Consider the following 14,628-nt stretch of genomic DNA (forward strand, 5'->3'; position numbering starts at 1 on the left):
AGGTGAAAGGGGGAGCTGTTGATTGGGAAAAAGGCTTGATGGCGAAAATGCAGATGATGTTATCGCGGGTTTGCGCCACCGCCTGGTCCCTTGCCAAGACGTTTTGTCTACTTGATTCTTCGTGTTTTCTGATGGCTTTTTTTGGATTAGTTCTGTTTGTCTAGTTTCTGGGCTACTATTATTATTCGAGAGAAATATGGTTTGTACAATGTTTCATACTAGAAGGCTCACAGTGCTATCATTCGCACCGTATCGGGTATCAACATAAACGGTCGGTATACACATTAAAAGAGAGTATCCCCACGGATGGAAACTCTCACAATATCAAGAATATTAAGAAATCAACAAGTACATCCCAACAGAATCCAACCTTAACTTCATCCTTAGTGAGGAGAGACGTGGTGTGGGTGCGCCTGAGGCTGCGCCGAGTGGTCCGTATAGGGAGCAACACCATATGACTGTTGTTGAATGGGAGGATACTGTCCTTCGCTGAACTGACCGGGGGGGAATTGAGCGGCAGAATACTGGGGCTGGTACTGGGGCTGGTACTGGGGCGCGGAATACTTTCGCTCGTCGCCATCGCCGAGACTGTGCCATTTGGCACAGCACAGTAGAATGCCAGTATAAGTGCCGACATAGAGAAAGAACTCTACAATGGATATGGCAGTGGACAGGTACACTGGTCGATCATACTGGTAGACTGGCAACAGGCTATAGCGAATGCCAATGATGGCCACGGTGGCACACACTGCGCACCAGGAGATGGCGGCGGTGAAGAGTGCCATAGCGGGCAACTGAAATGGCCAGTTAGTTGGTTCGTTCTTTGTAGGAAGTATTGCGGTGGGATTCACCTTCGACGCAAAAGCATTGTTACCAGCCTTGATGGCCAAGAAAAACACCCAAGCGAGGATCTCAGTGGACAGCACCCAATGGATGATATAAACTGCGCAAGACACTTGTGTCAAAGTCCAGCTTAGTTCGTAATTGAAATTCACGCTCCACACGTAATAAGCCACACGCACGCCCCATTCGGCAACAGAGACCAGGAAGACGATGCCAAGGAAGACATAATGGATGGTGGTCACTGCCGCGTGCGGCTTGCCGGAGGGTCTGGTAAGGCCGAGGAAGCGATGGATGAGCTCCCAGAAGACATAGAGGGTGAACCACATTGCAGCGAGTGCGAAGAAATCCGTGAGCATTAAGCCGATCAAATAGTACATCGTCACCTCTGTCTCGGCGATAGTCATGGCTTCCAAGACTACCAAGTTTATTTGAGAGCTAGCGAAGGACCGACTGGTTAGCCGGTTGTTATTTATATTAGTCCAGGTCTTCTCACGTACCATATAAAGGAAGTCAGGGCGCAAATAGCTCCCTTCAGCGCGAGACTGCGATTCCTGATTGTGCATGCCCAGATGAGGAAGGCGACAAAGGCGATGAGAGAGAGGATGTGAAAGGCAAATTCGGTGATATAGAGAGACTTTCTCAGGTAGGATCCCAGTGTCAGCACGATCGTCTCGCTCCATGGATTGTCATTGCCATAGGACGAGTAATAGCCTCCGCCGCCGCGTCGAGGAGCCATTTCTTCTGCAATGTGGTCTGCTTAATTCTGAGGAATTGTAAGGATTTCCCCAGATTTTACGAAATGGACGGCATTTAAGTAAACGGGTTAGGGGGCTCAAGCAAATCATCTGGACAGAGCGCTAGCTTGGATTGAGGCTTAGGGCTCACCCAGATACGAAGCCAAGATATCAATGGGGCGCATTTCATTGGGCCAGAGCTCATAGTTAGCCTTGGAAGGCACAGAGCTCCAAAATAAAATACGAGTCGGCTTCGCCTTGTTCATTTTGGGATTTTGGGGTTTTAGCCCCATTTTTGGGACCTGTAATTCGTCCTGTGCATGTTCGGCTAAGTACATCGCACGCTAGCGCGGGGCACTGTACGGGCGTAGTCTTTGAGATTTGGGATTTAAGGGGAGAAAGGGGGAGAAAGAGGAGAAAGGGGAGGAGAGGAGATGCATTTCATGTTAGGCAGAGAATAAGAAGTTAAGTTGCGCCCGAAGATGCCAACACATCACCGTTAAATGTGTTGGAAGAGAAAGAAAGTCGATCAACAAACTAAAGCCTTGGCAGTCTATAAAAAGAACCATGTCAGCTGATTTGTTTACTTTTACGAGGACATAGGGAAGAATAAATTATAGATAGTTATAGGAGTGATATAGAAGATTACATGTGGGGGGTAGAAGGCAGGTCTTATATTAAGTATTATGCTCTATACGGAGTATAATATCAAACATCTAACATCTAACATCTTACATCTTACATCTAAGCCCCATGAAACATCCTTACCCTCTTCAGCCTCGTGCAGAATACATAAGTGGAGAGCCAAACCGCGTGGCTGAGTCTGCAGCAAAATCAAACCTGAAGACAATTTGCCTTTGCCTTTGCCTCTGCCTCTCCCTCTGCCTCGGTTTGCTTGTAACGTGTCAAACCACCGATCAGGGAACATCCCAGGCACTTCTCAGCTCCCCGAATCTGAGTTCCACCCAGTTCATGCGTCCTGCATTGTCCCGATCGATCCTCGATGGATTGAAGTATAACCTTTTTGCCATGTGGATATGAAGTCCTTCCCTAGTTCTTTCATTCAGCTCTGACAAGTGTCAACTGCACACATTCGCCCTATTTCTTCTTTCATGTGCCTCTTGGGTTCTTTGGGCCTAAAGGACCTTGGGTTCTCCTCTCAGAAGCTCCGTCACATCGTGATGGATCCTCTGCAGATGCATGGTGACCCGCTACTTGCGAACTGGCCCGCAGGCCATCTGTCGCCGAAGCGATGCAAGCACGCTTCTTGAGGGCCACGCCCGGCCACGCTCAAAGAAATCGACCATAAAGAACCTGACTCAAGCGCCCCAGTGATCCCAGCAGCTTGGTTCGACTCTCCAGCGCTCTGGTTCTGCTTCTTTAATAGGTCCTGAGGGGACGTACTAAGATCGTCCCCTAAAACCCATTAGGGGGAGGCCAACACTTGTTCTCGCCATATAAGTACTATGTAGTTCAATTAATTTATTTGCTCATATTCTTTTCTCTTTTTTTCTTCACTTTGCATTTGCTTTTTTTTTCCGTGTCCCATTTCCAGGTCTGGCGCAACCCGCATTCGGCGTATCCCAATTCTCGACTGCATCATATCCCAACAATTCTTGGCCTCTCTTTTTTTTTGGACCATCTACTCGTGCATGATTTGCCATTGCTCTGATTTAGTCCACCTGCTTAAACGTTAGAGGCAAATTCTGTGGCCCTAGCGTCATTGCTGAAGGATTTAAGAGTTATCAACTGCTGCATCCTCATCCGGGGTGTTCCTATCTTCGAGAGACCACAGTGTGACTCTACAATTATTTTCCTTTTCTTTCAGCTGTTAAAATCGCCTGACAACCCAATTCAAGAAAATCAAACTCCAGAAAATCAAAAAATCAAAAATGCCTCCAGATGGATCAACCTTCACGGCCCTAAACCTCCCACCGACATTCGAACTACCCCAATGCATGGAATACTTAACACTACGAGCGGGCCCTAACACAGACCTATGGCGCAAGCCCCCAAACGGCGAAACCTCCACAGCCCCAATCGTCTTCACATCCCTCCGACACGCATTCGTCGTGGCGGAAGTGACCGTGAGCGCAGACTGGGAAATGGAAATGGACCAAGGCGGACTAGTGATATTCGCCGGCGCAGCACCGCAATCCTTCTCCTCCGAGGTCGACGGACCACCCTTCCGCAACGCAGCACGCTCACCCTGCAAATGGGTGAAAGCCGGAATGGAGTTCTCGTCAGGGACGGTGAACGCGTCGTCCGTGAGCGCGACGGCAGATGGCGCGGACTGGTGTTTGTCGCCGCTGGCGCAGTCGGCACAGGCCGGACTGGCGATCCATTCGCTGCGGATCAAGCTCGAGCGTGTCGGGAATGCGCTGTGGATTTGGTACCAGGTTCCGTCGGCATCGCCGTTCGCTCTGTCGCCTGGTGCGGTGGGGAATACGTGGAAGAAGTTGAGAGAGGTGACGTGGTTCTTTTATGGGGTTGAGGATAAGTTTGTGCATGTTGGGGTTTATGCGAGTCGGCCGATGGGTTTGTCGCGTGGGACTATGTGGGATGCTATGCATGGTATGACGCTGGATACATCTTTGCCGACGGGTTCGGCGGATGGGTTGGTGGTTGAGTTTGAGGATCTGGAAATATTCTAGCTGGTGTGTGCTGCTCTCTTCTTTGTTTGCTTGGCTTTGGTGTGCTTACACTTTGGGTTTTTCCTTTTTTCAAGTCCTGGTGATACATATTCCCCATCAGCGTTTCGTCGGTTTCATCGAGCGATTATGGCATGTCTGGAGTCGATTGTTTGTGGTCGTTTTTGCATATCTTTCTGTTAACAAATACAAATTGCGCATTTATATCATTCAAATGGAGCTTATTTCTTGATGCACTTGAGCTTCTCAAGATTTGTTGAGCGTGAGTATGTATTTTCAAAGGTTGCCCAGATGTATTGACGCGATGAGTCGCGTGTCTGCTTGGCACGTGCATTACTCTTCCAGCTTCGAGTTCTTTACATTAATAGGCCCATTTAGTGACTACGGGGGCTTTTATACTGGGATTGCTATGTCATACTAAATTAAAAAGTGCACAAGAAAAGAGAGAAAGAAAAAAGAATGGTTAGTATGATTCGGTAGTCGCCGATGTATATATTGCATGGACCCTTGAGAATCATGTCCGGAGACGGTGGTATATATAGTTTAGATTGGACAATGCCCAAAAATCCGGGCGTCGAACATGCTCCCAATACATAGATATATATATGAATTCAGTAGAGAGAAAATACCCCGAAGACCCATTGGATATCGTTCAATGTCACTGACATACATCTGCATACTACTTGATATTGTCACTAACCGAAAGCGGACTAGACCGGGTTCGTGGATATAACGGGGAAGTTGCCGAACATCAGAGCTTTCGATTCCTCAACCCCAAGTCAGAGTATATTGATAAAAGACCTAGCTCACAATGCAATATGACTTGCTTTACCCTTCAAAAGCTGCATGCAGCATGCAGAAACCTGACCTCTGTGGCAGCCATGGAAATTCCAGGGCTGATGTCACACGCTGAGTCAGCTGACTACGGGAAAGCCGTTCCCGAGGTCCGGGAGCTAAGAATTTTCCGTCGAGGGTCTCTCAGCTCAATTGAGGCCCATCAGCACTAAAATGTCAGCTGTAAAATAGCTCGATAGTCTAATGGACCTCTTCTGACTTACTCTCACCGTCTATTGTAGGCCAATGGGTGGTAGTTGTGGCGTAGTTGCTCGTTGAAGAGCGGGTCAAATACTGAAGGACCCGTAGCAACATCCGCTAGAATGGGGATAAAATAAGCCCAGAGTAGGAGCTGTTTATTTTGAAGATCGAGCTAGGTTCCCCCGGGTTATAGCTTTGCAGCTTGTCTACGTGGAGTGCTGAGCTTTCGAGCAAGATAGCTCGAGAAACCCCCATACGTGCATATTTTCCCATTCGCCCCATGGGGAAGGTGAAAATCTAGGAAGGGAAGAGAGGATATTATACGGCCGTCAGACGCAACACACAGAGTTTTTGGTTTGGCTCTTTGATAGGTTGGATGGTCGATGGGCCATATAGGACTCTATATGTACAGAAAGAAAAGTGTTGTAGATGACGCTGAAAGTAGTACATGGTAATACATCACGACCAAATACCCTCCCCGGCGGAAAAAGAGATTCTCTCAAAAAACCCAAAATCCTTGTTTTGATGACATTTTTCCAAGAATCCGAAAACCCGAGTTGTAGATAATTTAGACGTACTTGCACATCATGGCAACCATGAGATCGAAGAGACCCATGGCCTCGACGAAGGCGAAGCCAAGAATGGCGTAGGAGAAGAGCTGGCCACGGAGGGCAGGGTTGCGGGAGACACTCATGAGGAGAGCGGCGAAGACGAGACCGATACCGATACCGGCACCACCGAGACCGATGGCGGCGGAACCCATACCGATGTTCTTGGAGACCTCAACCATGGCGGAGGCGACCTCGGAAGAGTACTGGCGGCGGGCGGCAGTCTGGAAGGCCTTGGCCTGGAGGAGAGTGGGAGACTGGATGCGCTTGGGGGCACCGAAGGCGGGGGCCTTCTGGGTGAAGGTGCGCTTGGTGGCAGCGTTGAGCTGGAAGCGAGCAGCAGGGCGGGCGACCTTGGAGGTCTGGGCCATGACGGAGGCCATGCGGGAGGCGAAGACACGAGAGGTGGCCATTGTGATGATGGGTTATAGAATTATAGGGTGGGTGGAAGAGAGGAGAAAGAAGGAAAGAGGAGAAAGATGGACTTTTCAGGGAGAAAAAGCTGGGAAACTACGGGAGACGGCACTCCCTAGGACATAAATACTCTACGGCCAAATTTTCGCCCGTCCGCCTCCTAGTCGGTCTTAGTGTATGTGTAAGGTAAAAAAAAGCCCTAGGTTGTGCGTGGACTCCGGAGTATTTCATACGCAAATCACACTATTTAGGAATGCTGGGGGTGGTATTGTTCTGTTTTAGTCTGTTTTGATCTGTTTTGATCTTGTTTTTTTTCCCATTCTTACCGCGTATTGCGACCTGTCGGGTTCAGTCGGGTATTGTTCCAACTGGGTCCACTGGTTTTATTCGTGGAGGGTTTATGGGTCTTGGGACTATCTATCAGAATATCCCCTGCATGGGAAAGATGAGACTCTTCACTTTACAGGGGAAGTCTATGGAGAACCTGGCTCTAATACATTTTAGATAGGGACGTATGTCAAATGTAGAAACTAGGAAGCTGAGCAAAGGGATAAAATAAAATTACGAGGTCAACATAATAAGACGAAATAATAATAAAATAAATTCCAATTCCCTTGCAGTGGATCTTAAGCATGTTCCAATCCACTGGATCGATCCACCCACAAGCTCCTCTCAACCAATCATAACCCACTCGGGTCCGCTATGTTCCTAGGATTCGTTCCCGGTGTCGCCCAAACCGGCCCGACTCGGATTCCAGGTCCACCAACTACGGAGTCACTGGGCAACCATCGGTTGAAAGGAGACAAATAATGTGGATGAAGTGGATATTGTCTCCCCCTTCGTCCCTCGGGAATCCACCTCACCGAGTGGTCACTTTTGGAAAATACGTAATTCTGGACGGATCCGGTACCCCGAACACCTTCGGTCTCCTGCCTATGGCTTGCCGAGGGAAGCAAAATCCATGCATGGGACCTGCAGGTGATGTTCGATTCTTATATAAATTTATGGCAGGGGTGTGAAGTCAGCAGATCGGAAAAGACAGGGGAAAAAAAGAGAAAAAAGAAGTAAAAATCCGGGTTGTCGTGTCCTTGCTTTCACAGGTCCACTTAGACTGGATTTCTGACCCGCCATAACCCGACTATCACGGTGAAAACTGGTCTTTCCGGATTGCCCTAAAGGAAATTACAGAACTTTCAGAGTAATGCGGTAAACCGTTATTCAACCTTCCCTCACTTTTTTGAACGGGGCTGGGGACCCTTATATAGACAGACCTACCTCGAGCAAAAATTTTCACGGGCAAATTAGAGTATCCCAATCGGGCTAACCAGAGGCTCTTCGCATTTTTCCCGGAAATTCGATTTTCAGCAATTTCGGTTGATCGCAGCTTGGCGAGACCCACACAAGCTCGATTCAGGGTGCAGCCGTTACGCGTTGTTCCTTGCCTGGAGCTATCCAGGCCATTGAGATGGGAATTGGGGATGATAGTTATGCCAGCTGCTGCAATTGCAATTGAGAACAGTAATTGAATATAAAGAAAGGAAGCTTGGAGAGAGCCAAGTGTTATAAGAAGTGTAATGACAAGGGGCTCCGGTGCCGGGTGTAATCGGGTAAAATACCATACCGTATTGGTAATTGCAGACTCGGCGACTCATCAACTCATCATTGACCTGTTGTGAGGTCATGAGGCCAGTTGGCATAAAACCCGTATAGCCTCATCTGTATAATCATGTACGCAGTATTGCCGTAATAGCATAAGACACACAGTATCCATAGCTTAGTTTCTTAGACTATATCCACTCTCTCAATTCCAACATAAGACCAGCTGTGTCCCCCGTTAGAACACCTCGTAACTCTTCCCTTGAACCGCACTCAAGCACTCGGCAGAAACACATGCAATCACGAGCCTAGCGCCAGCCCAGCGCTAACTATCGCAGCTAATGCGCTGGCCAGCGCATACTCAATCTCACAGCCAATTCTTCCGCCAATATACCCGCCCCACGGACTTAAAGCCCGCGCTGTACTCCGTACCTAGGTCACCCGTCCAACATGTTCGCCGTAACTCTCCGAACGAGAACGGGAAACGCCATGAACGGCGGCATATGATCCGCTAGGAAAACTATACACCGCAACAAGGCGCGCCGCTTCCAAGCCCTCCCCGACCTGCCCGAAAGCATCATACTGCACACGTCCCTCTCTTATCCTCAGCCCGGCACCGCACCGAAAACAAGACCCTTTCCAGCCTCGATCCAGTCCGCAAAAGCAGCCACCCAAGCTTCGCTCGCCGCATGATATATCCGCCTCGGACACTCAGGCATCAACCTTCACCGTCCCCGTTCCAGGCGGAGCTACAACATAGGGGCAGGTCTACACAGGTGTAGACTGGTCCTTGCACATATTGTAGGCTTCGATGTTTCCTGCTGTTACTAGATCCACCTACCCGTATCGAGGCTGCGGATATGCTGTGCACTAGACAGACAGACACACACGTCGGGTAGTGAGGATATGCCGAGCGACATGATTGGTTTCGTAGGAAAGGTTGTTGTAGATTGGTTATGTTGATGTATACAGGAACGGGCACCTGTATCGCGTTCGTTCGCTTTGAGGGATGCGTGAGCTGTTGTTTAGCAGCCATATACGAAACTGACCTGCGGAGGGTATCCCGAGTGCTTTTTCGCTATTCCCTACGGGTGAGTTGGTACATCCTTTCGCGGAGACCAAATTGATGCATCCTACGGCATTGATTGATCGCATGTACTCATTTATTCAGCTCTTTTGAGGCGTGATGTTAGCTGGATGGTCTGTTGGGCCTCGTGCCTGTCAATCAACGCCATGGCACTGGGACTATGCGTCATTTCTCGCAACAAATGATCATCCCAAAGATATCTAGTATGTACCTGCTTTAGTATTGGGGTTGTCGGTAAGTGATGTCTGAGAGAGGCTGTTCACATGACCCTTCTCCAGCCACCAACACAGATAAGATCGTCAGCATCCACCAGCTATACGCAATTAGGACTAGTCTTCGATCTACGAAATCGAGATCGGACACCGCCATTCTTGAGCTCTGGACGGACTTGCAGCAGAGTTGCGGTGAATAAAAAGCTGTTTGGCTTTAAAGAAGCTGTGGCGAAGAGGACGCATATAACTTGCTGCTATTTGACACATTAAAAATGTTGTTAGAGTTGCTCAGTCGAAGTTCTAGCTTTCACTATATCGATATTGAATTGACAACGATGTAAGACCTACTTAGTCTTGTTCGGATAATAAGGATTTAAAGCATATAGTTAAAACATTAGTACCTAGCCAGCAAGTATTAGTAAAGAAAGAAGTCAAACCAGTCACCCAGTAAAGAATATAGCTGGCCAAGAACGGATGCCAGCATGTGCATCCCCTAAGAATCAGCCATAGCACTCTTCAGAGCACTAGTCAAATCCACATGGAAGAAAGGCCGGTTGATTCCATCGACAACAGCCATACCAGTGCCGATACCAGATCGACCGCGATGACGATGAGTATTAACCTTCGCATCCGTCTCGCCAACCTGCACAACCTGAATATCATCCTCAGAGACACCCATAACCGACGAGGATGCACTAGTATTCTGCACCTTCAGGCCAGCCTCCAAATCTTTCGACCAGTCCTCTGACCCGACGACCCGAGACTGATCTATTGAACCGGATAAACCGCCATCCAAGATCTCCGCAACATTAAAGACCGACCTCTGGCATCGAGGACCTGATCGGTCTGATATGGCGGGGAATCCGAACCCAGCGGCTGCGAGAGCACGCTTCGTCCATCTGTTATGGATGTGCGCAAAGTGCCACTGCACGCTGTCTGGGGATGCCCAGCGGTCCAGCTGGTTGCGGACGTCGATGAGGTTCTGAACGGAAGTGACGTCTACGTTGTTGACGGCGGCGAAATCGAGGATTATGGCGCGGAGAGTTGGGAGTGGGGATGTGGGTGCCTCCTCCGCCATGAGGACTTTGCGTTCGGCGCGGGTTGGACCTGGGTCGTTCCAGGGTCTGTCGCCTGTTGTTTTCCATGCTTGTGGGTTCGTGCGCCGGGTTTCTTTAAAGATGTGGCTCACTAGGTGGTCTGTGTAGTGGTTTGCATTGGGGTAGCTGAACCCTTCGGAGACTCTGTAGATGAAGACTCCCGGCGCCGGCTGGTGGATCTTGATCTTGGGGTTTGTGCCGCCTTCATGCTCTGTTGGGAGGTAGATCCTTCGGGGCATGCCGGTACCATCTCCGAATTCTGTGTTTGAGTCTCCCTTGGATGCGTTGAGGATATGGTCGCCCACGACTGAATGGACCTGGATGTAGCCAAGGAATTGGCCTCGGGCTTTGGCGAGTCGGAAAAGGAGTACTGCCAATGATACGCCGATTGTGCAGTAAATTCCGGTCTCAATAGTTGAGAATATGATCACGATAACGCCCATGAGAAATATGAGTGCGTCAATCGGAGATACACGCCAAAATTGGTAGGTGATACGGGGTGGTGTAACGAGATCTCCTACTGCGTGGATGATCACGGCTGATAATGACGATTTAGGAATGAAAAAGAACAGCGCCGGCAGCGCATATATGGCGAGGAGGACTACAATGGCAGTGATCACACCCGCGAGGGGGTGCGTACGCCGCACTTTGCTTTGATAGCAGTCCGCGAGGATGAGCCTGTAGTTGGGTATGCGCCCAAGAACGGTCCAAGTAAGTTTGATATGCCAATCGCGATAAACTCCTGCGATGGGTCGATCGTATAGTTGTTGACACGACCGAATGATTTCGAGATAGCAATGTGCTCAATCAATAAAACAATCACAGCGACCGGAAGCTCGCTAACAAATGCCTTGATAATTGGAACATCTATTTTGGGAACTCCTGCGGCCTTGAACCCCCGGGGAACATTACCAAGAAGTTTAAAAGCAGGGTTATTGCGTCGATGGAGGTTGACCGCAGCACTAATCATAGTGTAGAGAAGAACGACGAAGGCAGTGCGCAATGTGGACAAAAAGAAGAACAGTTTCGCCTTGTGGGGCTTCTTCTTCGTTCCATAGTTGCAAGCAGACCGTATGCCGTATAACATCGCCAAAGCTGTGAGACCCATAGCAGCGTCCATCTGAGCGGACGGAAGATGCTTCAGCGTATCAATAATGATCTTATAGGTTGCCCCGCGCGTAGAGAAATGCGCTTTCTCTCCGAGAACCGTCCTCACTTGGCCAGCGCAAACATTGATAGCGGACCCAGTCATAAATGCAGTGATAGCAGGCAGTGGGATAAAGTCGACTATGAAGCCAAGACGAAGCAACCCGAGGAGCGATACGATCGCGCCACAAATGATTGCTAGAGCGGAAGCAAGGACTGGCGGAGGTATTTCGGGGTGAACTGCTTGAACCCTGATAATGATTGAACCCATGAGCGTAGACATAACCGCCACGGGCTGTGCGTGTTAGGTGTTAGCTTTTTCGAACACTAAAAGGAAAAGAGGGATTGTTCTTACACCAATAGTGATGTCCTTGGACGTTGCAAAGAACCAATAGATCAACACGCCCATAAACGAGGAGTACAGACCGTACTCTGGGGGCAATTTGGCTAGCTCAGCGTATGCCATGCCCTGTGGAATGACCACGGCGCCAACAGTAATGCCTGTCGAGAGCTACAAGTTAGCCTCCGTATATATTTTGACTAGTTCGAAAGGGCTTCGCTCACCTGCCACGAGATCCCCAATCAGCCATTGTACATTGTAATACCCGATCCAGTGGAGGAAAGGAAAGAGGCCCCAGATGTAACGGCGAACCAGAGGAGTGGTGGGCATGTGACCTCGAAGCCAATCGCCCACAGTGGGCTCATGCTCGTAATAGCTATATGTTCCTGTCTCATCTGTCACGACAGGTGGAGTTACACCTAAATCAATATGTAAAAGCTTTGCGAAAGCGCGGCCGACTCGACTCGAGATAGTCTCCGCCATTGTTTTTGCGTCTGGTTTTCTTCGGCTCTTCGTAGTCTGGAGGGTCACCTGCGGCTCTCCAGATTGCCAGAGAGAAGAGGAGTTGAAGAATGAGGAAGAAAAAGGGTATTATCAGTAAGAAACGCCATATTGCATCCATGAGGCCCGTACCATAGGGCTGATGGCCTGTATACTTCGGTACCGGCGATGTCGTGATTTTAGCGCTGATTGACCAAGATGATTGACTCCGACCAATCACGGCAGGTCTGCACAGTAGGTCATTCGAACGTCAGATGCAAGGGATCAGATAGTTACTCTCTTTTGAGAGAACTAATACGCTTGTATGTAGGATATGAGAATAAAATGGGGAGAAGGGAGAAGTCCCCAGTGCAGAGGGAAAGTGTGAGAAAGTGTAAATCGAACTCGTAGGGCTGAACGCTTGGACCCACCACAGGTAAGGCCGATCTGCTTACTCCAGGGCTATGTCCATGCCCATAGGCAGTGATAAAGTGTTGTAGCCCACTGTTATGGAGACGTTATATGATTAACTCTGCTGCCTGGAGTCCATTCCTACTGTGTTAATTCTGTTCATTGGTTTGGCGGGGGACTTCCAGCTTGTGGAACATGACCCATCAATATTAACCCCTTTGTGCTCTGTATTACGTTTGACCTATTAAACCCTCCAAATTGCTTGGACTTCCAGACAATATTGATTCCCCTTATATAGACAAATACCTAACATGTAGGTATGAGGTACCTGAGGTACCCCGTAGAGTGTGGATGAGGTACGTGACAGCGTGTTGGAGCTAAACCTAAAGGGGATAAAAGCTAACCAAGAAAGGAAGTTCAACCTGTTTAAAAATGTGGGGTAGCTCAGGCACCTGAGCAGGTACCCGTTTTCTCCTATTAGACCATTGTCTTGTCAAATTGGCATGATCTATGACTTGCATTAGAGGAACCAGTCGATCTTCTCCACCATTTAAGGATACAATTTTAGTCAATTAGCAAGCCTGTAGTCTAATAGCCCGATTCTACCACCTTCTGATCTCCACCTTGACCAGCTATAGAAGTATGAGGCCACTTCCTTACGCGATATATATTTATCAACGGCGTGAATTGTCTACACAGAATAAAGAGTAACAAACTTGGGAGGCCTCGGCCCCAGACTTAGATGGCGACCAATTGTCAATAATGATCTAGGTAGGTGAGCTAGCTACTTCATAAGCTTCCAGACCGAGTCGTGCATTATTGGCCTGCTTTCCTGAGACACTGATCTTGTTATCTCCGTGCCGCGGAGATAACATCGATTAGGAATTCGATCATACCCTTGAGTCTCCGATCGCCAAGCGTACGCGAAAACTTCTTGCAGCTACTCTGAAAGGATGGCTTGATCCTGGGTATCCGCTGGCTTAAAGACCGAGGTCATTCCGTGGGACGAAAGTGCCATTGGAACGTGAGCCTAATGCAAACGAGTGAGGGGAACGTCGGGCATGTTAAGGTTAGCGTATTGTCAGGTCGTCCGTTCCTGTGGACATCGAGAGGTCACGCGACCTGGTTGGAGTACGCCTGTTGGTTGCACAACCTGACTGAATGGCTTAAGGAGAAGTTAAGTCATAATTGCAGGGTAAGTCGACACTCTGTTTTCTATTTTTATGTTACATTTCTATGAGGAATGGCACTTCCCGGTACGGATGAATGGATGAGCAGGCATTTGGCCTAGTGGTTGTCTTTAGAGACATTGGTACACTGCCTCGTAGATCCTGTTCGTCCATGCATTCTTAGCTTGAGTGGCGTTTGACCTCAAACCAGCCATGGGGATTGCCTACGGGTGGCTTTATCTGGCTGCATCGCACCTGCCTAGTTAAGTAGTTACCTGAGGCGAGGTCCAACTTACCTAACAAACACGTAATGTCACGAGAAACTTTGAAGCCCTAATTTATGTAGTTTGGTATATGGACACTGGTGAATACCTTCAATATTCCTTGCTTGCCAGATTAATATCCGCCAAGATAGAGCCACCTGCTATGTTGTATAAGCGTAATAAGTTTAGGCCTTTGAACCAACTCGTAGATAAGCTCCTCCCGATGATAAACCCTGTAATCTTCCGCCCCCGTACGTCGCGAAGAGATAGGAGAATCAAGTGAGGGAGAAGGACTAACACAGAGTTTCCAACAGTCGATACACCAGCTTTTTGCAGGATAGAGCTATGTGGGATTGAGCACCAAAATAAAAGCCAATTGCACCTGATCCATCTATATCCTAGCAATTTTTGTAATTGCTCTCGTAGAAGGCTATGATGGTGAATCCTGGATGCCTATCAACAGCAACCGGGTCCAATTTAGCTATACGGAGTACTAGTTATAGAGCTAGATCCGAAATATCCCGCAGCTTACTCTTGATTAT

The 14,628-nt window shown here is 48.7% G+C and overlaps 5 protein-coding genes across 5 annotated transcripts; 1 reads left to right on the top strand and 4 right to left on the bottom strand.

Annotated features, from left to right (window-relative positions):
* Positions 1–383: 383 nt before the first annotated feature.
* Positions 384–1,579, bottom strand: N7489_000407 (uncharacterized protein; the record flags this gene model as incomplete). Its single annotated transcript, XM_056706162.1, has 2 exons — positions 384–1,278; positions 1,341–1,579. 2 exons carry the CDS (start codon positions 1,577–1,579, stop codon positions 384–386), a joined length of 1,134 nt encoding a protein of 377 aa, XP_056570464.1.
* Positions 1,580–3,469: 1,890 nt separating this feature from the next.
* Positions 3,470–4,231, top strand: N7489_000408 (uncharacterized protein; the record flags this gene model as incomplete). The annotated part of the gene is made up of 1 exon (XM_056706163.1): positions 3,470–4,231. One exon carries the CDS (start codon positions 3,470–3,472, stop codon positions 4,229–4,231), a length of 762 nt encoding a protein of 253 aa, XP_056570465.1.
* A 1,600-nt stretch (positions 4,232–5,831) lies between these two features.
* On the bottom strand, positions 5,832–6,284 carry N7489_000409 (ATP synthase subunit C family protein; the record flags this gene model as incomplete). Its single annotated transcript, XM_056706164.1, has 1 exon — positions 5,832–6,284. The coding sequence occupies one exon, from the start codon at positions 6,282–6,284 to the stop codon at positions 5,832–5,834; it is 453 nt and encodes a 150-aa protein (XP_056570466.1).
* Positions 6,285–7,287: 1,003 nt separating this feature from the next.
* Positions 7,288–8,001, bottom strand: N7489_000410 (uncharacterized protein; the record flags this gene model as incomplete). Its single annotated transcript, XM_056706165.1, has 3 exons — positions 7,288–7,457; positions 7,561–7,782; positions 7,953–8,001. The coding sequence occupies 3 exons, from the start codon at positions 7,999–8,001 to the stop codon at positions 7,288–7,290; spliced, it is 441 nt and encodes a 146-aa protein (XP_056570467.1).
* Positions 8,002–9,673: 1,672 nt separating this feature from the next.
* Positions 9,674–12,246, bottom strand: N7489_000411 (SLC26/SulP family anion transporter; the record flags this gene model as incomplete). The annotated part of the gene is made up of 4 exons (XM_056706166.1): positions 9,674–10,955; positions 11,018–11,718; positions 11,779–11,924; positions 11,988–12,246. The coding sequence occupies 4 exons, from the start codon at positions 12,244–12,246 to the stop codon at positions 9,674–9,676; spliced, it is 2,388 nt and encodes a 795-aa protein (XP_056570468.1).
* Between the last annotated feature and the right edge of the window lie 2,382 nt (positions 12,247–14,628).

The sequence above is a fragment of the Penicillium chrysogenum genome (genome assembly GCF_028827035.1).
Source record: "Penicillium chrysogenum strain IBT 35668 chromosome Unknown utg000001l_segment0_segment0, whole genome shotgun sequence".
Taxonomy (NCBI): domain Eukaryota; kingdom Fungi; phylum Ascomycota; class Eurotiomycetes; order Eurotiales; family Aspergillaceae; genus Penicillium; species Penicillium chrysogenum.